This window comes from Beta vulgaris, chromosome 4, assembly GCF_026745355.1.
Source record: "Beta vulgaris subsp. vulgaris cultivar EL10 chromosome 4, EL10.2, whole genome shotgun sequence".
NCBI classification, from domain to species: domain Eukaryota; kingdom Viridiplantae; phylum Streptophyta; class Magnoliopsida; order Caryophyllales; family Amaranthaceae; genus Beta; species Beta vulgaris.
In genome coordinates, this window is record NC_079205.1 from 16,267,076 (window position 1) to 16,290,412 (window position 23,337).

General features: G+C 37.8%; 2 protein-coding genes across 2 annotated transcripts; one reads left to right on the forward strand and one right to left on the reverse strand.

The window, feature by feature from the left end:
• Positions 1 to 594: 594 nt before the first annotated feature.
• Positions 595 to 7,287, reverse strand: LOC104884571 (protein ROOT INITIATION DEFECTIVE 3). Its single transcript, XM_010669248.3, has 8 exons — positions 7,003 to 7,287; positions 6,785 to 6,898; positions 5,687 to 5,820; positions 5,414 to 5,561; positions 3,298 to 3,497; positions 2,268 to 2,395; positions 1,141 to 1,370; positions 595 to 1,045 (listed from the first exon to the last, which is right to left on the reverse strand). The coding sequence occupies exons 1-8, from the start codon at positions 7,201 to 7,203 to the stop codon at positions 869 to 871; spliced, it is 1,332 nt and encodes a 443-aa protein (XP_010667550.2). The 5' UTR covers positions 7,204 to 7,287; the 3' UTR covers positions 595 to 868.
• A 2,346-nt stretch (positions 7,288 to 9,633) lies between these two features.
• LOC104884570 (NADH dehydrogenase [ubiquinone] 1 alpha subcomplex subunit 13-B) lies at positions 9,634 to 19,089 on the forward strand. Its single transcript, XM_010669247.4, has 3 exons — positions 9,634 to 10,014; positions 18,576 to 18,647; positions 18,755 to 19,089. Exons 1-3 carry the CDS (start codon positions 9,800 to 9,802, stop codon positions 18,897 to 18,899), a joined length of 432 nt encoding a protein of 143 aa, XP_010667549.1. The 5' UTR covers positions 9,634 to 9,799; the 3' UTR covers positions 18,900 to 19,089.
• Positions 19,090 to 23,337: the final 4,248 nt, after the last annotated feature.

Below are 23,337 nucleotides of genomic sequence, written 5' to 3' on the forward strand. Positions count from 1 at the left end.
CAGGGTTTCAAATACACAAAAATGGGTTCTTAATTGTACTTTTTGGAGGAAAAATTGTCAATATCACTTTTTGGCTTAATATTATTTTAATATTCCTACAATATTTTATTAATAGAAATCTACAAATTGACAAAGGTGTCACTTTCATTATAGGGTACGCACCTATTTTTTTCACTTTTCTCTTATTTTCGTAATATATGGCTGTGAGTGGTAGTGATAAAAAGCTCATGATGAACATTTTATCACTGCTCTATTGTGAGTGGCATCGCCACTATTATGTTCTGGTCTTGTTATTCTGATTTTTTCAAGGTTTTTCCCCTCTTTTGCTCAAAATAAGAAGCGTTGTACTTTCAGTTGTTTCAAATCCAACTTATTTTGTATTTTCAGCTGTGTTTCAAATCCAACTAATTTTTTATTTTCAAGTTTTTAAGTTTTGCAACGCTTTCTACTTAACTGAAACCAGCTTATTTTTTTTATCAAGTTATGATGCCATGTTAAAGCTTGCAAGCCCTTGTTGGTACTTTTCAGAATAGTACGAGCTGAAAGTTCTACATAGTTTTAGAAAGCATGCGCAACAATGACGGCATTTAACCATTAAAAAAAAGTCCACATTAACATAAACTAAATTTGATCTGTTAGCAAAATTTTAATATACCTCAAAAGCTACAAATGCATACTGCGGAGATCAACATAGCCTACAAAACTTGGAACCTGCTGAAATAAACATACTGGCAATATCTAAACCGGATTTTCTAGTACTATGTTTTGCTCTGAGTGTTAGTCCACAAGCTCATTCACACAACACTGATGCAAATTAGCACCAGATTTCTTCCATTGCTGGACTACCTTCACATGATTTTGCAACATCTCAACTGGATCTGATATTACTAAGCTTAGCTTGACTGTCATCCACAAGCTCATTTACACAAAACTGATGCAAATTGTCATACATGTTCTTCCATTGCTGGACCATCTGCATTGCCCTCTTGTTTTCCTGCTTTAGTCGCTCAACTTCCATTTCTGCTGCAGTAGCCGAGCCTTGTTCCTAAACAAAAGAGACAATGGTTTTTTTAAAAAAATTCACCACCAGAAACCAGATTACACACATATAAACAAAAAATGAACAAATGGAATATCAACCTGAATTTCCTGGATTTGCTTATTTAACACCTGTTCAGTGAGGTAAGAAACACCAACTGGATTAGAAGAGTTGTCACTACCAAGAAAAGCCTTTATCCCCACAAGTTCCTCACTTGAATTTGCATATTTTTCAAGTGAGGGAGGCATAAATAAGGTCCTCCTTCCAACCGTAGCTTGGGACTTCAATACGCTCTCTGAGAGCCTAGTCACCAGAATGTTGGTCACTGGACCTGTCAAGCAAAACAGCTCATATGTTAATAGCTTGAATATTGTCATTACTCATTACCACTATTAGATTTGCAAGGATGAGACACAATATTTGATATCGCTCCATCAAATAATAAATGAGACAGTTTGACTTTTGCACCATTCACATACATCACTTTTGAACATATTTTTCACTAATATATAAAAACAAATGTTAGTATATAAGATATTATAGGATTTGTCTCAAAGTATATGTTCAAAATATCAATTTTCTGTAATTTTTACTAATAGATGATTAAGCATGTTAATAGTTTAAGTTGTGTGTTAATAACACAGTCAAACTGTTGCATTTAAAGGGTTGCTTATTTCAAGACCTTTCCCTTTATTTTGGCAAGTGCAGAATTGAGCACAAACTTCACACATCTTGAAGACTACATATACAAACACTGGCCACATCCCGAAATCTACCCAGAGCTTCTAAACTCTTCAGCTTTTACTACAGAAATGCTCACATGTACACCACAGTATTTGATGTTTTGAAATGCAGTTGAAAGGCTACTTCTCAACCTTACAGGATAGGAAACTACAATAAATTTGTAATAGAGATATCAGACACTAAAACATATTTGGGGACAAATAGCATACTACGGTTGCAAACCTGAAAACTAAGACTTATTTCTTTTAACCATGAAAAGCCCCAACTTGGTGAGTGAATAAATAAGGGAGGGGGATCCTCTAGAGTTGTATCCTATAACTAGGGAGGGAAAGGTTGCAACTACCTGCTTGTGCTCCTCACTATGGTGAACTAGAATATGACAAGAGATGCAATAAGATAAATGCATCAAATTAGTGAAGCGCAAAATCCAAAATTTCCAGAACATCACGTCAATGAACAGGTTGTCTGTGGTAAGTAACATTACCTTTAGCATGTCTGAACATGCGAACAATATTACGAGTTCTAGTATCCCATATGCGAATCTTGCCATCCTCTGATCCAGAAACCAAGGAGATTCCATCAGCACAGAATGCTAGAGAGGTAACAGCCCTACTGTTGACCACAAGAAAAGAAGGGGGGAAAAAAAGCTCAAAAGCAAATAAACATCTGTAAGAGTGATGCCCAATTACACAAATTCTGCTCCTCAGAACATAGATAAACCCTAAGGAAAGGACAAAGATAGACAAAGGAAAGACAACAATAGACACAGAACTGACAAGAATTAGTTGGACATTAGCTAAAAGGCTAGCGAGTATATTTGGCATCAAAGAAATAATCTATGTATTAAATATGCTGAACATGAAATGCAACAGATGATTACATCAAGTAACAAGTGCCATGGATAGTTATCAGATGCAAGGGGTCCTAACACTTTCTCTACACTTATGTAATTGTTTATATGGTCTTTTTAATGTGCTGTAAACTTGTAAATTTAACACTACCAAGTGATGGGAGAACTTTATGAAGATTGAGGACAGAAGCCAACAAGTTCCAACCCAGAAAGTCCATGAGCCATCCAATAAGACTCCAAGCACATGAAAGTAGCTTCACTTATATCTATTGGAGGGATATCCATCTTGTTTGTTCTAAACATAAGGTAGAAAGGTACTATGTATTTTCTCCAGATTGGAACTTTTTCCCCTGCCTCCAGGTGTTTGTGCTGATCGTGAAATAGAAAGAAAGAACTTTGAAATTTGAAACCACATGATAGACACTAGACAAAAAGCCCCGTAAACAGAAACTTATGAGCAGTTAACAACAAAGCAATATGAACAGTAAGCTAAAGTTTACCACATATCATGCTTGTCCAGCACATTTGACATAATTAAGTGGAGTACTGCTTTCAAATTTAATAATTTATATATATACAGTGAGGATACTTGATGGACTATTTCACAAATAAAAGCAACATACCAACCAACGAAACCACAAATATGAAACCGTAGATGACAGACCTTGAATCAGTTAGAAAGCCGAGAATATGCTTCCCATAGTCAGTGCTACACCTAGTCAAAGCATTGAGCTCAGCAATGTATATCTTGCCATCTCTTCCACCAGCATAAAAAGCATATTCGCCCACATCAATTGCAATCGCATCGATAACAGATGAGAATACAATGTTCCGCAATAATCTTCCTGTTGCCAGGCTCCATACCTAGAGATTACAGAAAATGAGAAAGATATTAAACAAAGATCAGTCATATTCATGTTATGCAAAAGAAACTTAATTATTTCTTTTCTTATTTGACAATACATCAGCAAATAAAATTTCATCAGGTTTCACAGTAAGTGAAACTACAGAAGCCAAAAGGCCATATATATTCTATGAAGAAAGACTAAAACAAAGGTGATCCCAAAGGCTAGTCCTTTCTTAATTGCTGGCCCATCATAATTGAACTTGCCTTCAAGCATACAGGGTAGCAGAAATATCATGAGCATCATTCATCATGTGTATCATGAGACAAAGCCCAAAGATCAATGTGATATACTCCCTCCGTACCATATTAATCAATAAACTTCATATTTTTGCCAGTCCCACGGTAATTGATACACTTCCTAAAATGACATGGCCCCACCAAATTATATTATTTCTCATCACCACCACACTCTTACTTTAAAAAGTTGAGGTCCCACATTCCACTAATCACAAACGAAATTACCCACTGCCAACTACCAAAAATTAAATAAATAAGTCAAATGAAGCTCCTAAACTTTGTATCGAATGGATGAAGCGATTTGAAGACAAAGACCAAATCCACTCATACCTTTTCAACCAGGCTTAGACGCTTCCTAAAAGACAAGTTATTATACTTCACTTACTTTCTCTCGTTTATAAGACCAATTTACCACAAGTATTGTGTAAAAAGAAGTATCTGGCACTCAACAAGTGAAACAACTAATAACACGAGATTCTCTAATCCGTAGAAGTAGAACGAACTTGACAGTTTGGCACAAAAAGTGATGCGTGTGTGGAGCATCAAAATGCACAATCCTAATTCTGTTAGGATTATTTATGAAGTGTCCTAGTTTGTTAGTAGACTTTGTATTTTAGTTGCTTTATAATTCTTTAGTTTGGGTGTTTGAGTGATAAATGAATCATATTATGTTTCGGAGTCTAATTCCTTTGTCATTGAGTCTTGTTAGGAGTCTAAGTTAGCTAGGATATGTTCATGCTTATCCTAGGCATGGCTATGCTTAACTTAGGCGTGTGATGCTTAAGTTAAGGTTAGCTAGGAGTCTTATTGTTTTATGGTTTATCTCCTTAGTTGTTGTTTATCTTATTAGTTGTCAGTTTGTGTTAGGATTTAGGGTGTGCTAGGATTTATCTTAGGCGTGTATATAAACTACACGAGCACCATTAATAAAACTGGGTTGTTGTTTGCTTTTGATTAAAGAACGTCAAGTGCTTGTTCAGTGAATTTGGTTGTCATACCAAGAACACATAAATCGTGGTTTGTGTGCATCTCCTAATCGAGGTTAGGTAGAGATCCTCTAGTTCTCGAGGGAACATATAGAGCCTATTCCTATAAAGATTCAATCTTTATATTATTTTGTTACCAAGTTCGAACCTTTAGACCATTTCTGTACAAAGTTTCAATCTTTAAGTGTTCTTTGTATTGTTTTTGTTTCAAAGCTTCCGCAATCGCATCAAAAAGAATATGCTACTTAACTGAAAGTAGGAAGTTCTATCAAAATGATGGTGTGGCATGAATCTTAGTTGAGAAAAAGGCTTTCTAACCAATAACCACACTTAAGTGAAGGTCAAATTCTCAAAATCACTTGTAAAATAAATAATCATTTGAAATCATCCCTATGCCTAAAATTACATCGTCAATGCCACAACAAAATTGGTCCGCAAATGAATGCCACAAGAAATTCCACATCCAGTATAATAATGAGTCGAACTTTGCATAAATTAGGCATAATTGGTTCACAACACATTTTGTTCCCTAGGAAATCAAGCTAACTTTTTATGCCCCCTTCATACAAAACTAGCTTTCTCCTCTTCATTTTACTTCTTTAATTAAGAGTTTTCTTGAGAATAAAAAATTTACTACAAAAAAAACTAACCTTACAGGTTTGATCCTCTGAAGCAGAAATAATGATAGCATTAGATCCTCCATGACCCGATTTAACATCTGTAACACGTAAAGTATGATCCCTGAAACTATGCACGTAATCATGCCTAGCTTCCTTTCTTCTGGCATCATCAAACATCCTAAAAAACCACAAGATAAAGTTAATTTGTGGCACTATCATGATTCTCAAATATCAGGAAGAGAGCAATTAAAACAATCACAAGTGAACTCAATTAATTAGATAAAGAGCAAATTCAAACAGTACATGAAGAGCGACCAAACTCTAACACCTCCATCTTCTGCGCCAGAAATAAGCAGCGATTCATCATCTGACAATGCCAAACAAGTGACTGCCCCATAATGCGCATGCCACTTCTTGAGTAATCTACCAGTGAAAACCTAATCAACGAACACACAGAGACAAAAAGAAAGACAAATTAATAAGTTCACCATCTGTTATACTAATGTTACATCACCATGATAGAAATAATGCACACTTAACGATGCATAAAACTTCCAACTTTCGATCAAATTGGTGTCTTTTCATTAATCAGTCCTCCCAACTCAAATTTTAATGACCTAAAAAACAAATATTATTATATATTTCTGTCCATAACATTTATTTATTGGATAATCAATTAAAATTATTCTAAATTAGATAACAATTGTTGTACATCAACATCAAAATTTTACCATCAACGAAGCCCATAAATAATGTTCCAATTCTGTTTTCATCTCCAACATTTGTCAGTCCACATACAACATTCATGACTCAATATACAACAATTGATCTTAAATATAACTAAACATGTCATGATTATTGGATAATAGATCACAAAATGTTTTATATTAGATCACAATTGTTGTACATTGACATCAAAATTTCACCATCTTATCATAGCCCATAGATAATGTTGATACCTTAAATTTCATCTCGAACATTTGTCATTCCGCATACAACATTCATGACTCAATATACAGCATTTGTGTTATATATACCACAACAAAATGTCATGAACAAAAAGGCATTCATAACGGCTATAAATTAGGAACGTCTCATGAATTTACATATAACATGAATTCAGAGCTTGAAATGTTCCCAATTTGCATACGAGTAAAAATTATTAAACCAAAAATAATACTTCCTCTATTCTAATATAAAAAACATAAACACTCACCATTTTAGATCGTTTCATAACAAGTAAAACGTTACTTTATTTGACATTAGTTCTCTTCGATCTTTTAATTTTTCTCTATCCCACACCTCCCCTTAGTCCCCGTGCCTCCCCTAGGCCCCTAAGTTTCATTTATTTTAGAACAGATGAAGTACATAGCTAGTTACTAATTGATCAAAAAATACTACCTCCCAAACAATAACATCGCCAGAAGCGCCACCTCCAATGAGGTAAGTTCCCTCACGATTCGACACCAAAGGTTTTATCGGCTCGGCCGGAAAACTCTTAACTTCAGGCTGAGGCTGCACAATTGAAAAAATTCACAACACAAGTAAATAACTTGAAAAGGCAAAATTTACAGAGAAACGGTCAAATTGAAGTCAGAGGAGAGAGAGAGAGGGAGAACCTTATGCCAAGACCAGTAGAGAATGGAGCCGAAAGTGGAGAATTGGCGGAGCTGAGCGGAGGCGAAGAAGCGGCCGCCGACGGAAACAAGACCGTGTGGGGGAGACAAGCACGATTTGTAGCGGAGTTGCTCGACGCCTGTTTGTAGGTCCCAGCAACCTACGCCGCCGTCTGTAGAAGATGATGCCATAACCACCTCCATTTTCGAGAGTCGAGAGGGAGAATGGAGAAAAGAGAACAAAGAACAGAGACTTAGAGAGGGTTTAGTCTAAATCTAATTTAACGTCAGGGGCCAGGGCCGTTATATTCTCATTGGTAAACCCTTTGTTTTGGAAAATCTCGTTTTTTTTAAGTTGTAGGATGAAAGATCCTGCTGGACTGGCACTGTGCATATAACCACTTACAAGTTAGGAGTAGACCCACAGCCCGGGCTATGATAGCCTGTTAATTTTCAGATTTTATGAAAATGGACCTGAGTAACCCAATAAGAAGGAGGAGAGTTTGGCCCACTTACAAGTTAGGAGGTTCCATCCTAAAACCAATTGGTGATAGGAGGAGTAACTCCTTATCTTATAAAGTGGTTTATTCTCTCCTCTTTCTTCAATGTGGGACACTCACAAGTGGGCACTTAATGGGTTTCAACAGAAATCTCACTTCCAATAGTGAAATTTGATCCCATGATTTTAAAGTCATGAGACCAAACCTTTACCACTAGGCCAAGTCTTGCTTGGTAACTTTGGAAAATCATGATTGGTAATCAAATTTTCTTGTGTACAAAATTATTGTGTATTTTTTTGACTAATTAAAAGTCAGGCGTGTGATTTAATGGAGATACTAGAGATAGCAAACACCGATTAAATTGTTGTAATTATGCAACCATTTTTATTTTGATACTGGGATTTAGGCACCTTGAGTGTGGTCTTATTTTATATAGATAGTTAGATTAGTTATTTCACCAAGTCTTTTAGTGAAGGGCTAGATAATAAGTACGGTGGATTGTGTGGGACAAAAGGTCCAGGATTTGCTTCGGAAAATCATGATTTATGTCTATATCTGAAGTTTAGATGGTCTATTCCCTCGTTATATGTTGATGAAAAAGGTTCACATTTCCTTTAGGGCTGACAAGAATATCGCAGAAAGCATTCACATTTTCAATTTCTAAAGTTGGACACACATTAGAAGAATGAGAAACATCAAATGTATTCCCCAAATTCTAGTTTTAGACTCATTATTGAGAACAATTTTAGACACAATAGTAGTTTAGGAAGCAATTTACTATGCATTTTCTTGTAATTTATTCTGAATGAAAGTAAAATCAATTTCATTTAGTGTTTTCATATCATTGCGTGAGCTAAATTTGTTAAGTACTCCCTTTTTTTTTATCGTTCTCACTTAGAATCTTGACACTATTCATACTTAGAGAGAATCTTCTCAATTTATAAGAAAAAATATAGTCATATGTGATCTTGTTTGACTTGTCTCAATCAGTACATTATTAATATTCAATCATTATAATTTTTACTAATATATAATGAAAGATATTTAAGTTCAAAGTTGTGCATTGAGAGATGTGCACAAGAAAGTGAGAAAGATAAAAATAAAAATAAAAACATTTCTCCTTTGTTTGGTTGGATGGAAAATATTTCCAATGGTAAGTGTTTTTCCATGAAAATCATTTTTTAGAGGAAAACTCAATTATAGATTGATTCTCCTTTGTTTGGTTGCAAGAAAAGTAACTTTTCTATGAACCTATTTTCATTTGTTTGTGTTTTGTTATCGTTTTATAGGATGGGAGAAAGTGTGACTTCATTTACCTCCCTAAAAAGAAAAATGAATTCTCATCCAAATTTTCTCTTCCTTAATCAGATCCAAACCAAATAGAGGAAAATGAGCAAAACACTTTCCTCCCAAGTAGTGATGGCCATTGGTGCAGGCCGGACCGTGGATCGTAGCGGACTAGGCTGAGATTTCACGGTCCAGGACCGGACCGTGAAATTCATGGGTTGGATGGGCTGGCTGAAAAATCTTGACCCACACCGGTTTGTTATCGGTTTTCACGGTTCGGGAAGCGGTTCGTGGGTCTGGTGGGCTGGACCGGGCTGGCGGGCCGACATGAAATTATTTTTTCAAAATTATTTAATCATTGAAATTATTCATTATTGTTACATAAAATCATTAAACTGAATCAAAATATATGCAAATATTAATATTAATGAATAATTTCATCATTTTTAAATTTGATTGAATTATAATATATGCAATTTGATTAAAATATATACAATTTGAATAAAATATACACAATTTGGTTCAATATTTACTTGGATTGGACTGGTCTGGTTCATGGGCCGGAATGGACCGGTTTCGTGATCTGAAATGGGTGGTTTTAGTAGCGGACTTTAGTGTGTTGGGCTCAAGAAATCTAGCCCACGACCCACCCACCAATTTCACGGTTTGAGCTGGGTTGGACCGGATTTTTTACTGGCCCAACCGACACGATCCACAAGGTGGGCTGGGCTGGATGGGGTGGATTGGCCCGCAGGATTAGACATCTCTACTCCCAAGTCTCAAGTCCCAACCAAACGCACCCAACCCAAAGTGAATAAGAAGAGAAAGTAAACAAAGATGGGTTAATGGATCTAATCTTCCTCTCCACCTAGTCAGTATTCCCCTTTTTGTCTCCCCCCCTCGGCCCTCATCATCATTCATCAGGCATCAGCTATTAGCCTATTACTCCGTCTTGGCGTAGTTTCGAAAATCAAAGAGACGAGGATCGTAAGCGAAAGAAGAGAGAGAAAAAAATGACAGAAGCAGTAATCAGGAATAAGCCAGGAATGGCCAGTGTGAAGGACATGCCTCTCCTTCAAGATGGTCCTCCACCCGGTGGTTTCGCACCCGTCCGTTACGCTCGTCGGATCCCCACTAAGGGTCCCAGTGCTATGGCCATTTTCCTCACTACTTTCGGCGCTTTTGCTTGGGGTATGTACCAGGTTGGCGAGGGTAACAAGAAACGTCGGTAATTTCTCTTTCTCTCTCTTCTTATTCTTATTATTTTCTTTCCTATATGTCGATGAACTCAGATCTCGTTGATTTTTGTTTCTTTGGCATTCGATTGTAATTCGTTTGGTGGGTTTTTTGGTCTACAAATAACCTTTCTTATGTCTCTATTTGAGCTAAAGGGGTCGCTTGAAAAGTAGCGTCAATAATAAGTGGTTCCTTTAAGATAGATAGTGAGACGGGTTTTGGTGGGTTATCTTGGAGGATTGGAAAATGCAGTGTAAATGCCTTTGATAGGCTCATAATTACATGGGTTTTGATGTTTTTGTCAAATGGTGGTTTGGGAATTTGGAATTTTGTTAAGAGCTAATGGGAGGTGAGGTGATTGGATTTCGACTTTCGAGTCGATTGAGGTACTTGTGGTGGAGTTAATTTAGGGTTGCTTGCTGCTGATACAAGGAATGCTAACCTGTGTAAAATCCGCGGTGTGGATAATGGTTTTATTGAAGCTGCCAACCTAATGGATTTGTTGCTCATGAAATGGGCTCATTGAAGTATGTTCTTTGTGCTAATTGTTCATCTGATATAGTCTCCATCATAGCTCATATAGGGAATAGAGGGTTTGACATTGATTACGGGAGATTATTCTTTTTGTTAATTGTTCATCTGATGAAGTTTTTCTAGCTAAAAGATTTCTACTCTGTCAATTTTTTATGTGTATTCATCATGAGAATGTGTATGTTGAAGGATCAAGATAGCAACATCTTTCTCATTTTCATACTTATACACACTAGTGGAATCTAATATCTGCGTATAAAGTGTAATAGATTCGCTAGGTTTTGAATTTTTGATACTTGGAAAATCCTTGTCCCTCTATAAAGTAAGGCAAGTAAATCATACAGTATTTATTTTACGCGTCAAGAATTATGTAATATAGTAAAGTATGACGGTATGAAGAATAAATTTGCTTGTTGGCTTCATTGCCACTATATGAAAATTTTAAAGTTACCAGTAACCCCCCCCCCCCAAAAAAAAAAAAATGAAACGAGAGAAGGGGAAAACTGAGAGATGTGATTACTTATCTCTTTGGATTATCTTATATGCATAATATTTTGTCAAATTTGTTTATCCTAATGAAGTGAAGTCATGAATTTTTGAAGAGATTCTTGATCTTGTTTGTGTCAGAAAGGCCTCGTAGTTAATTGTTATAACTTTAAACTAAATAGATGAATCTTAATGAACTTTAAGTGCTTGGTTAGTAGAAATACTAAACCTGGACACTTGTGTTGTCTGTATTGTTGTGATGGGTTGGCCAGTTGCCCAATTAGCTGAGTCAGAGGTTTGAATACTATATGCTCATAGCTTGATTTATAATTCTCTCTCCATTACAAACTAGTCACTTCCTTAGTTTCTACTTTCTACTCTGGTCAACTTGGCTAACCAAAAGACGGAGATGGAAAATTAACGGACCATTTCTATGATATAAGTGAGTTCCAGTCAGCCCAGGTACCCATGTCCAACATATATACTTTTCCCAGATGGATATGGATACTTAAGTGTGATCCTTTATATAAAAGCTTTTAGCTTTCAAACCACATGCCCTTTAAATCCCCTGAGTGACATAGGTCTTAGGAGTTCTGAGATAGGCATAGTTCAAATCAGGACTGGAACCAGAGTTTAAGATCCCAACCACTAGATCCTTAATTATCTACAAAGTTGAGATGACATGAAAATAAGTAATGATCTGAAATTAGGGAGATAGGAGAAATTATCCCATACAAACCTAATTATATAGTTCCTGCTATGACATATTGGAAAGTAACTTTATATTTGCTTATATATGAGTATTTTTATCTTCCGCAATAATGTTTAGAGACCAAGCATTAGACATCCGGATCATAATGAGTCCGTGTAATTTGGCATCTTAATGAAACTAAGGAAATGCCAAAAAAGCTATCTGGCATATTTTTTTGTCATAATGAAACTAGGGAAAGTGGGCATATATTAATATGGACAAGCCTATTTTGGTTTCAACGTGTTACCACCCCATAGTATGATGCTATCCAGATTTTGATATGAAAAAAATGGGTGGCCTGTTGGAAGAATGTGGATGACATAGTCAACCTGCCAGCAGATGGAGATCCTGATGACATGCCTCTGCCTCGTTTTCATCTTTCTCTTTGTTTCCTTTGTATTTATCTGCACAAATGAGGATAAAAGCACTTCGCAAACCCACATAGAGACATTGCCTTATGTCACATGTTGGGAACTGAATGAAGACTAGGCATCCACTTCTTTTGATTAATCTTTCCAGTAAGGTTTACATATTTAGTCTAGATAGGATTCAAGCAAGTGCCAAGAATTCTTTTTTTTTTTTTTTTGTGTTGGTCATTTTTAATGGTGTTTAAAGCTATTGAATTCCAATTTGCTATGTTTTCAAAAGTTGTGACCTCTTAATATAGTAATCTTTTGATGTAAGATGAAACTGAGGCTTTGTGCTAGGTACTCAGGTATTCTAGCTGACACTAAACAAAGTGAACAAGAGAAAATAGGCAAACCAGTGGATAGTAATTGTATAAGTGAGCAAACCTAGCAAAACTCTCAATACAATCCTTACACTTCGAGAAGTAAGGGGTCTCCAAAACTTTCCCAAAACAACTACTCAATTTCTGGATAAACTTTCTCTCACCTCAAGTTTCCTATTTATTCTAATTACAACCCTTTACTCCCACTACTCTGACAAGTGATGATTCCCCTAACTGATTCTGTTATCTCAGTCCACTCCTTGATTGCCATATGTAGCTCCTTGGTTAATGACCTCAGTGCCCCTGGTCCCACTATTCTTCTTTTTCCTCCTTGCATACGTGTGTATAATTGGGTGCTGATATTTGGGTTTAGCAATACCCCCGGGCCAATTAACCACCTTGTCCTCAAGGTGGAAGTCTGGGAACCTAGCTGCAAGTAAGGGTATGGACTCCCATGTGGCTTCATAGTCTGGTAAATTCTGCAACTTGACTAGGACCTCTGTAGCTGCAGTTGTGTGGGGAGCACTGGTACGCAGACCCAAGATTTCCTCAGGTTTAGTGGCTAGCACCAAGTCAGCAGTCAACTGAGGGGGTAGAGTAGAAGAAATGTGAGCTTGACCCACCATTTTTTTGAGCTGAGATACATGGAACACTGGATGTATCTTGGCTTCTGGGGGGAAGTTCCAACTGATAAGCTATCGAGCCGATTTTTTTTACTGATGGGAAAGGGTCCATAGAAGCTGGGGGAAAGTTTCTCATGCTTCCGTTGAGCCAAGGACCGTTGTCGATAAGGTTGCAACCTTAAATACACCGGATCACCCACAGCCAAATTGATATCCCTCCGCTTCTTATCTTCCTGCATCTTCATAGAATTTTGTGCTGCTAGTAAATGGAATTTTAATTCATCCAGAACGGCATCACTCTCCAGAAGTTGCTCTTCGAGAGAACACACAGATGTGCTTCCCCTCTCGAAACGAAACAGCGGAGGTGGGTCCCTCCCATACACGGCCTTGAAGGGTGTGCACTTGGTTGAAGCATGTGTGGATGTGTTGTACCAATACTCCACCCACAGAAGCCAAGTGGCCCAATACTTCGGCTGCCCATTAATGAAGCATCTCAGATACGCCTCCAGAGATTTATTTACCACCTCCGTTTGGCCGTTGGACTGAGGATGGTAGGCGATACTCCTGTGAAGATTGGTACCCTTTAACTTGAACAACTCTCGCCAGAAAAGACTCATAAAAATCCGGTCCCTATCTGAGACTATAGTAGAAGGAACCCATGAATACGCACAATCTCCTTGATGAATACAGCCGCTACAGATGGAGCTGTGAAAGGATGTTTTAAGCCTATGAAATGACCATACTTTGTTAACCTATCCACGACTACTTACACCGTATCCAACCCCAAAGATTTGGGCAGCCCCTCCACAAAATCCATGGAGATGTCCTCCCACACCAATGACGGAATAGGAAGGGGTTGAAGCAACCTTGCTGGACTTAAAGTTGACGTTTTATTCTGCTGGCAGGTCTGACAACTCTGAACAAACTCAGTGATATCCTTCTTCATTCCCCTCCGAAACCATTCGGCATAAATGCGCTGATAAGTTTTGAACACCCCTGAGTGCCCTCCCATGGGTGTGGAGTGATACTCTCTCATGAGAGTGGATGGAATGGAAGAGCCCCTAGGAACAACCAGCCTCCCCTTGTACTTTAATACCCCATGCTCAACTGTCAACCCTTGTAAAGGAGTGTTCCTACAGCTATCCAACGTTGCAATTCATCATCTTGCGCAACAACAAGTTGGAATTCATTCCAAGGAGGAGCGTGGGATGATACCAACGCCTCATATTCGAGAGTGGTACTAGATTTTCTTGACAACGCATCCGCCACCCTATTACTCGCCCCCGTTTTGTACTTGATCTCACAGTCAAACCCAAACAATTTCCCCACCCATTTTTGGTATTCGGGTGCAAGTTCCCGTTGTTGCAACAAATACTTCAAGCTTTGCTGATCTGAGTGGATTACAAAATGCCTCCCTAGCAAGTAGTGGCGCCACTTCGGAATTGGAAGTACTACCGCCATCAATTCCTTCTCGTAAATAGACTTCGACTGAGCTCGAACGCCTAAAGTTTTGCTGTAGTATGCAATAGGATGTCGCTGCTGCAAGAGGACAACTCCTAACCCAAACCCCGAGGCATCCGCCTCTACCACAAAAGGAAGTGTAAAATCTGGCATGTGTAAAACCGGCGCTGTAGTTAGAGCTTTTTTCAACTGTTCGAAAGCCAAGGTAGCTGCCGGTGACCATTTGAAAGCATCTTTCCTAAGTTGCTGTGTCAATGGTTGCGCTATGTTAGCATAGCCTCGAATAAACCTCCGGTAGTACCCTGTCAATCCCAAAAACCCTCTCAATTCTCGCAAGGTATTAGGAACCTGCCAATCCAGCATTGCTTGAACTTTGGAGTCATCCATTGCTACCCCTCTTTGAGAAATTACGTGGCCTAAATACGCCACCTCCCTCTTGCCAAACTCGCACTTCTTCCGATTGGCATACAATTGGTGGGTAGCTAACACCCCCAGAACTACATCTAGGTGCTGCACATGCTGCTCCATACTACTACTATAAACCAATATGTCATCGAAGAAGACCAGAACAAATTTCCTCAAAAACGGCTTGAAAACCTCATTCATAAGGGCTTGGAACGTTGCCGGTGCGTTAGTGAGCCCAAATGGCATCATTAGAAACTCATAATGCCCTTCGTGAGTGCGGAAGGCGGTTTTGGGCACATCTTCGTCCCTCATCCGTATCTGATGATACCCCGATTTCAAGTCCAACTTGGAAAATACCACAGAACCATGCAACTCGTCTAACAGTTCATCAAGAACAGGAATGGGGTATTTATCTGGGACCGTAACGTTGTTTAAGGCCCTATAATCCACACAAAATCTCCATGAGGCATCCTTCTTTTTAACTAGCAGAACTGGACTTGAGAAAGCACTATGTGATGTTTGAATTATCCCTGCCCCCAACATGTCATGAACAAGTCTTTCAATCTCATCTTTTTGTGATTGAGGGTAACGGTACGGCCTAACACTCAGTGGGTTTGTACCATGCTTCAACACTATTGCATGTTCATGTCCCCTACTAGGAGGAAGGCCATGAGGTAAGTGGAATACCTAATCATAGGCTGCTAAAATCGGCTGTAAACAAGGGGGCACCAACGTTGTCTCCTGGGTCTCTGTAGTCCTGCTCTCTAACTGCCCAAACTCCACCCAATAGCCCCCTCCTTCCTTCCTCAGAGTTCGCATCATGGCTTTGAATGAGATTTCAGCTCGGTTTAAGGACGGATCCCCCTGTAAGGTGACTGTATTTTCCACTGCCTTAAATTGCAGAGTTTGAGTTTTCCAGTTTGTAACCATCGTCCCTAATTTCTCCAGCCATTGGATGCCTAGGATTAAATCCGAGTGTCCCAAGGGCAGCGGTAAATAGTCCTCCACCACCTGTACTCCTTGAATTACTAGCGGCACCTCCTTGCACTCCCCCTCTCCAAAAACCTCTGTTCCCGTGCCTAAGGAGACTCCGAAAGACTTGGAGTGAGACACCGGGAGTTGTAAACGCTGCACCGTTTCTGTTGACACAATTTTATGGGTAGCACCTGGGTCAACCATCACAATCACCGGCTGACCCATGAATTATACCCCTCATCTTCAGCGTTTTCGGGCTAGAAATTCCCATTACAGAATTTAGGGATATTTCGGGTTGGGTTGGGGGTTCCGAAATCGGGCTATGGGGGATTCTAACTGTGACAAATCTTCGAAAGAGCCATACTCGACCTCTCCCTCCTCCATTAAATTCCCATTACAGAATTTAGGGATATTTCGGGTTGGGTTGGGGGTTCCGAAATCGGGCTATGGGGGATTCTAACTGTGACAAATCTTCGAAAGAGCCATACTCGACCTCTCCCTCCTCCATTCCTAAGAGGATACTGAGCTCCTTCCTCTTGCATTTGTGACCGACGACCCATTTCTCATCACAACAGAAGCAAAGACCCCGTTCTCTCTTGAATTGCAGCTCTTTCTCACTGACTCTCCTTATCTCTCCAAAAGGTCTGGCTACTGGTATTGAGTTGGACTGTTTTGTGGTTGAGTTTGTGGAGTTCTGGAATTTTGAAGAAGCTGTTGAACTAACGTGGGTGGATAAAGGTGCTGGATGTGTTTGGGTTTGATAAGGAGGGGTGTTGTGGAATTTTTGTGAGTAAAGGGGGGGGGGGTTATAATTCTGACTCGGCCCACCGTAGGATACATAGCTTCCTCTGGGCTCCCATTTCTTTTTAGGCCCAAAATTAAGTTTAGCCTCAATCTGAAGAGCTAACTCCATGGCATGGTCTAAAGACATAGGCCCAATGAGTCTCATTTCATTTTTTATTTCCTCTTTCAACCTGCTGATGAATTGGGCTTGGGCTACTGGTTCAGGTATTCCTTCAAAGGGGGCTAGCAGTTCACTAAATCTCCTCCTATACTCCACCACACCTTCAGTTTGCTGGTGGCTCAGCCACTGCTCGTGCAAAGTGCACTGACGCAAGAGCATCGCCTTCATCTCCGACCACCGCATGATCGGTCGCCGGCGATTTTCCCACTGGAACCACAAAAGTGCATCATCGTCCATAGACACCACCGCAGCCTCCACTTGCTCCTCGTTAAGGTGGTAGAAATTAAAGAACCTCTCGGCTCGGATTATCCACCCATCGGGGTTATTTCCCGAAAATATGGGTAGATCCAACTTTTTAGCCCGCTAATTTCACTCCCCTGAAATCCACCCCCAAATCCCACTTCCTCTTCTTCCCCTTCCGACGCCTCTCCATGGTTCCGATCGCGATTTCTCCTCCTTCTCACGTTTCCCCAGCCCATATCGCGCAGATCGGGTCCCTCTCTCGCAGCACCCCGACTTCTTTCGCCGTCCTCAAATCTCCGATCTCCCCTTTCATGGAGCTTCGCCATTTCGTCGCCCAATTGTTTGGTGGCTTTCTCCAAACTTGTGGCGATTTGCGTGGCCAGAGTTTGTTGTAAAGCTCCAACTGCAGAATCCACCGCCTTCGCCACCTCTTCTGCGAGAGACGCGCGCATTTCTGCTATCCCCTGTTCTAGCTGTTCGATGCGCTGAGTGTTGGTGGTCACCATACTTTCACTCGCCGGAATCTTCCGCTCTGATACCAACTGCTAGGTACTCAGGTATTCTAGCTGACAGTAAACAAAGTGAACAAGAGAAAATAGGCAAACCAGTGGATAGTAATTGTATAACACAGCAAACCCAGCAAAACTCTCAATACAATCCTTACACTTCGAGAAGTAAGGGGTCTCCAACTTTCCCAAAACAACTACTCAATTTCTGGATAAACTTTCTCTCACCTCAATTTTCCTATTTATTCTAATTACAACCCTTTACTCCCACTACTCTGACAAGTGATGATTCCCCTAACTGATTCTGTTATCTCAGTCCACTCCTTGATTGCCATCTGTAGCTCCTTGGTTAATGACCTCAGTTCCCCTGGTCCCACTATTCTTCTTTTTCCTCCTTGCAAACGTGTGTATAATTGGGTGCTGATATTTGGGTTTAGCACTTTGATGTCAAAAGGATATTCCAATCACCAGTTATATAGAAAGTAGAAGTTTAAAGCACTTTATACACAACCACAAAGACAAGTAGTACCTATCTATCTATACAAATATATTAAAAGGCTTGCGAAAACAAGAAACTGTGCCACGTGGCGCTCTCCCTAGGGAGTTTTAGTTCATGTAATCCATGTACAATAAAAAAATTAAGAAATTGCATAGTATAGGGTTTGATCTCGAGACCTCAAGTACATATACTAAAGTTGTAACCACTAGGCTAAGTTGTATTTAGTGTTATTATCATGAAATATTATTTTAATAAATTTCTTACCCGGGAAATAACCCGGGCCTAATTACTAGTTTTGGAATGAAAATATGCATCTACATAAATTACCTTGAAAAGCTGTTGATTGATGTAATATGTACTTGCACTTATGTCTACATAGGGTAATCAAGGAAGAGAAATATGCTGCTCGTCGAGCTATACTGCCTTTGCTGCAGGCAGAAGAGGATGAAAGGTAAGTAAGCTTCATTCTGTGTGTGATATGTTACGGTTTGTATTTTTAACATTACAATTGTTGTTATACATCATTCTAAGTGACTTTTTGTTCACCATAATCCCCAGATTTGTCATAGAATGGAAAAAGTACCTAGAAGACGAGGCCAGAATTATGAAGAATGTACCGGGCTGGAAGGTAGGTGAGAATGTATACCACTCTGGAAGATGGATGCCTCCAGCAACTGGTGAGCTTCGCCCTGAAGTTTGGTGAGCCATTGTGTTCATGTGTTACTTTTGAGGACATCAATTCAATCCCTTGCTGGCAGCACAAATTTGTTTGCTGCCTTCTTATAGGGTACTAATAATGTAGTATCCCAAACTTATTTCTTTTGCCCTCACAGTGAGTGACTAATTTGCTGCTGTTATAAATATGATGAAAGTGACTACTGTTTTTCTTGTCCTTTTGCAAATCTCATTTTTGAAACGCCATCTACGAATTGCTGCGTTGTGTGTTTATTGGCTTTGATACTGAGGTTCTTGAGATTTAAATAGTTCTTGATCTACCAAATTACTGCTAATGGAAGGTTTCGTTCTGTCTTTGAAGGCGTGCCTATTGCTTGCCAGAAGTATGATGATTGTTGAGCGTGTTCATGTCTTAGCTGTTAGGATTTTATACTTGTAGGTATAAATCGTACCAACTTCTCTTTTTCTCTGGTTTTAAACATTCGCCAAATACTGGTTTTAAACATTCGCCAAATACTGTTGAAAACATGGTAAAAAATGCACTTTGAAGCAAGGTAATATTACCTTTAATCTGTCTCATAACAGGATAAGGAATATTATCACTTTTCTTCATGAACAATCATAAAAGTGAACTGAGCTTCTTAAAAAAAAATTAAAAAAAATATAAAGAGAACTGAGTAGCAGGTGATTTCCAAATCACAAAGTCTTAAAAAAGACGGTCTCACGTCAGTCTTAACGTGAGATCTGACCAACCAAGAGATATATATTTTTAGAAAACGGACCGCGTCTTACAAATTCTCACGATAATATTTTGGCGAATTAGTTAATACTTTTGGCGAATTAGTTAAGTATTTTAGCACAATAGTTTAGAGCCGGTAATCTTTATGTAGACTTTCATTGTTTTTTAGTTAACATATTCAATACATTAGTTAGTGTTTTTCTATAATTAGTTAAGATTAATTGATGAGCATTATTTTGGTTTCTAATATAAACGAAGAAATAACTTTTTTACAAATCTAAAATATCAAATAAAAAAGACAACCTGAAAAAATAACTGAAAACAACCTAGCATTTGGAGTAATTATTGTACCAATTTCAGTTTGGTTCTTGGAATTTACTTTTTTAGTCTTTTCAAAATAACTTTTCTTTCTTACACTTTCTCTCTTTGTTTTTGAACAATACGAGTATAAAATAACCAATGTAGTTGTACTTGATGAACATCGTTCTTCTACGATTTGTTTTGTAGTTAAGACTTTGTTTATAATTGCAGTAGTATTTTCGTAGATTTCTTGGAGTGTCTTTCTTGCATCTTCATTATCTTGATTTTTGAGAATGAGATTGTAAAACTAATTTTCTCGCGGTTTCATATCGCCCTGGGGTTACATTGGTTTATTTATTCATTTCTCTTTTCCACACTTTTCACTTTACATATCTAATCAACCTTTTGCACATTACTTATGTAGTATTTTTGTGATTGAACGCATGCGCATGATTCTTAAGGCATGAAAATATAACAATCCTAGCAGCATAACTATTACTTCATATTATTTAACTATTACGAATAAATTAATAACTAATAACATTTAAGTATTAGTTATGTATTTCAAATAAAAAGTTAAACTTTCAAATGCAAAAGTTAATTCGGTACCAAAAATGATCTAATTTGTTTCTTCAAAGTTTTTGCAAGTGAAGTTATCATCTAACAATGGGCAGTATATATTACCTTTGTGATGAATATGTGTCAAACTCTTTTTTCACTTTAAACATGATAAACATCTTATCAAGTGAAAAAAAACAAAGTAAGTGTTTGTGGATATTGTCATTGCAAACTCGTGCTCAAATATCTTACTTAAAACCAAATTAAACATCCAATGCAGGTTGTATGCAGAGAATGGAGGAGGAAAACAATACAGGTTTTAGGACATCTCGAATGGATTAGAAAAGAAAGAGAGAATATGTGTGATACTGAAGTTAGGGTCAATAAAATGCATTATAATCTGGAATATATGATATAACTAATATACTCCAGAGCTTAACTAATAATCTCCAGCGTTTAACTAATTATACTTCAATGCTAAACTAATTCATCCAGAAGCAATTTAAGGCTAGCATAATTAATAAGTGCAAGCGCTTAACTAATTTTAATGCTGGTTTGATGCACGCGCGTAATGTCAGCATGACACCAGCAGTCTCACGTTAACACTAACGTGAGACCGTCTCTCCAAAAACGGACTCTATATTTTCTCCTACTTTTAAGGAACTTCAACTTACCTTATTAAAGAAAGGAAAAATTATAAAAGGAAACTTTGTTTCAACTTATCTATGTATATTAATGTTATTCTGCTCAGATTAAGGGACCTATTATTAACTTTCGGAAAACTTTGTCAAGAACAACTACAAGTATGGGATGTCTTTTGTTATTGATCCCATCTATGTTTACGAATAACCACAAGTTTGTAATCTATACTAATATATTAAAAGGCATGCGTAAATCAGGAACGGTGCCACGTGGCGCTCTTCCTAAGGAGTTTTAGTTCATGTAATAATCCATGTACAATAAAAAAATTAGAAATTGCATAGTATAGGTTTTGATCCCGTGACCTCAAGTTCATATACTAAAGTTTTAACCACTAGACCAAGTTGTATTTAGTGCTATTAGATCAAAGTACAATATTAATAAATGAATTTTTTCTTACCCAGGGCATAGCCCGGGCCTAATAACTAGTTTGTTTTCAAAATTAGTCCCAATCCACCAACAACCACATGATCATCATTCTCTTCTTCTTTGCCTTTTGTTCCTTGCTAAATACTTTCAGGAACCCAAACTTCAATTCTTCAAAAAAAAAAAAAAAGACAATTAGTGTTGCAATAAAGGGTGTTGGGGGGAGAAGGGAAGGGGATATGAGTTTCTTAGAGATGGCAGTGGGTAATGACCCCTTTTCGAATTCGTAAATCCAGATTCATTTTTTACGGATATGAATCCTCATATTTTGGACCCTATGGATCCGGGTAGGATCTGGATCCTCCTTGGAAAAAACGGATCTGAATCGGATCCTAAATTAGTACTCGAATCCAGATCTGTTTATCCTTTTATATAATTTTTTTTGCCAGGATATTATTATTATTTAATATTATAATATTAGTTATTACATTTAATAATGAATTTTTGCTTGAATTTCGAGTTATTGTTCTAATTAATGTGCAATTTACTGGATTATTGAGTTCAAAAAATCGGTTGATAATTGTTATATCTTTCAGAGATAGTTGATTAATCTACAGTTTGATAACTAAATAGTTGTAAATGATTATTTTCAGAAAATTAAATGTAATTTTTGGTTGATATTAGATGAATTAATTGTTTAAAATCTTTAACTATTGTGAAAATTAGAGTAGTTTGAACAAAATAGGCAAGAATATGTTTTTGATCCGTTTCGGACCCGGATCCATATGAATTTGAATATGGATTTGGATCCTCATTCTTATTACCCAATAGATCCGGGTAGGATCTGGATCCTTGCCTAAAAATGAATATGAATTTAGAGTCTAGAGGACCCTGTCCGGATCCTACCCATTGCCATCCCATTACTCATGAGATTTGTTTCGTGATTAATATTTGAGAGTCCTTGGTCATGGTGTGTTTGGTGGTTACAATTTGAGAGTCAACTATTTGTCAATGTTTTTTTTTTGATTTTTTTATGTCATATCTTTGTGTTTATTCAGTTTCTAATTACTATGTTGCTTGCAATCATTTTAAACTTACACCCAATACCTTAAGTTACCTTATTTAATGCAAAACACTCCAACCATTAACTATGTATCATCAATATTGTTTATAATTTGTAATTTAACAGAACTAATTTAGCTTATAACTATTCCCTCCAAGAGTCAAACTATGAAAAATAAAATAAATTCCACTAGCTTAAATAAAAGTAAACAAAATTAATGACTTCTAATAACGGTGGAGACATTGTGTTTTTAAAAAGATAAATTTAAAAGTAAATGTAGAATTTGAAAAGGTTGAGGTACAACTAGAAATTAAAGAAACATAGGTCTATTATGTAGAAACCTCTTTTTTTTAATAAGATAATTGTCAATGAAATATCGTAGTGCTACATATAATCAATTCGTTGCGATTGTATTTTCCCAAATTTTGGCTATTTAGATTAATATTTATCTAAATGACATTCTTATTTTAATTTGCTAATTATTAGTAAAATGTGATAGTAAGTATTGATGGCAATAGTCAAGTTGGCGTAATGATGAAAATTGGTCGGGTTAAGATCAAGTGAAACACACCGACCTCCCCTAGCTCCAACCATCTGTAAGAGTTTATGCCTTGAATGTGTTCGATGAAATGCGTCGAAAAGCACTTCTGGAGTACCGCCCGATCGGGTCGGACGAGGCCGCCCGATCGAGCCCGGGACGAGCTGAAGAATTGAGTTTAAGGGAGATCTCCCGATGTCATC

Bases quoted from the DNA above. Each gene is read 5' to 3' on its own strand.
- LOC104884571 (XM_010669248.3), bottom strand. From the start codon at position 7,203: ATGGAGGTGGTTATGGCATCATCTTCTACAGACGGCGGCGTAGGTTGC. The intron at 3,498-5,413 runs GTTAGTTTTTTT...TGTAATCTCTAG, and splicing joins CAGAGGATCAAACCTGTAAG to GTATGGAGCCTGGCAACAGG. The intron at 1,046-1,140 runs GTTGATATTCCA...TCTTTTGTTTAG, and splicing joins AGCAAATCCAGGAAATTCAG to GAACAAGGCTCGGCTACTGC.
- LOC104884570 (XM_010669247.4), top strand. From the start codon at position 9,800: ATGACAGAAGCAGTAATCAGGAATAAGCCAGGAATGGCCAGTGTGAAG. The intron at 10,015-18,575 runs GTAATTTCTCTT...ATGTCTACATAG, and splicing joins GAGGGTAACAAGAAACGTCG to GGTAATCAAGGAAGAGAAAT. The intron at 18,648-18,754 runs GTAAGTAAGCTT...CATAATCCCCAG, and splicing joins CAGGCAGAAGAGGATGAAAG to ATTTGTCATAGAATGGAAAA.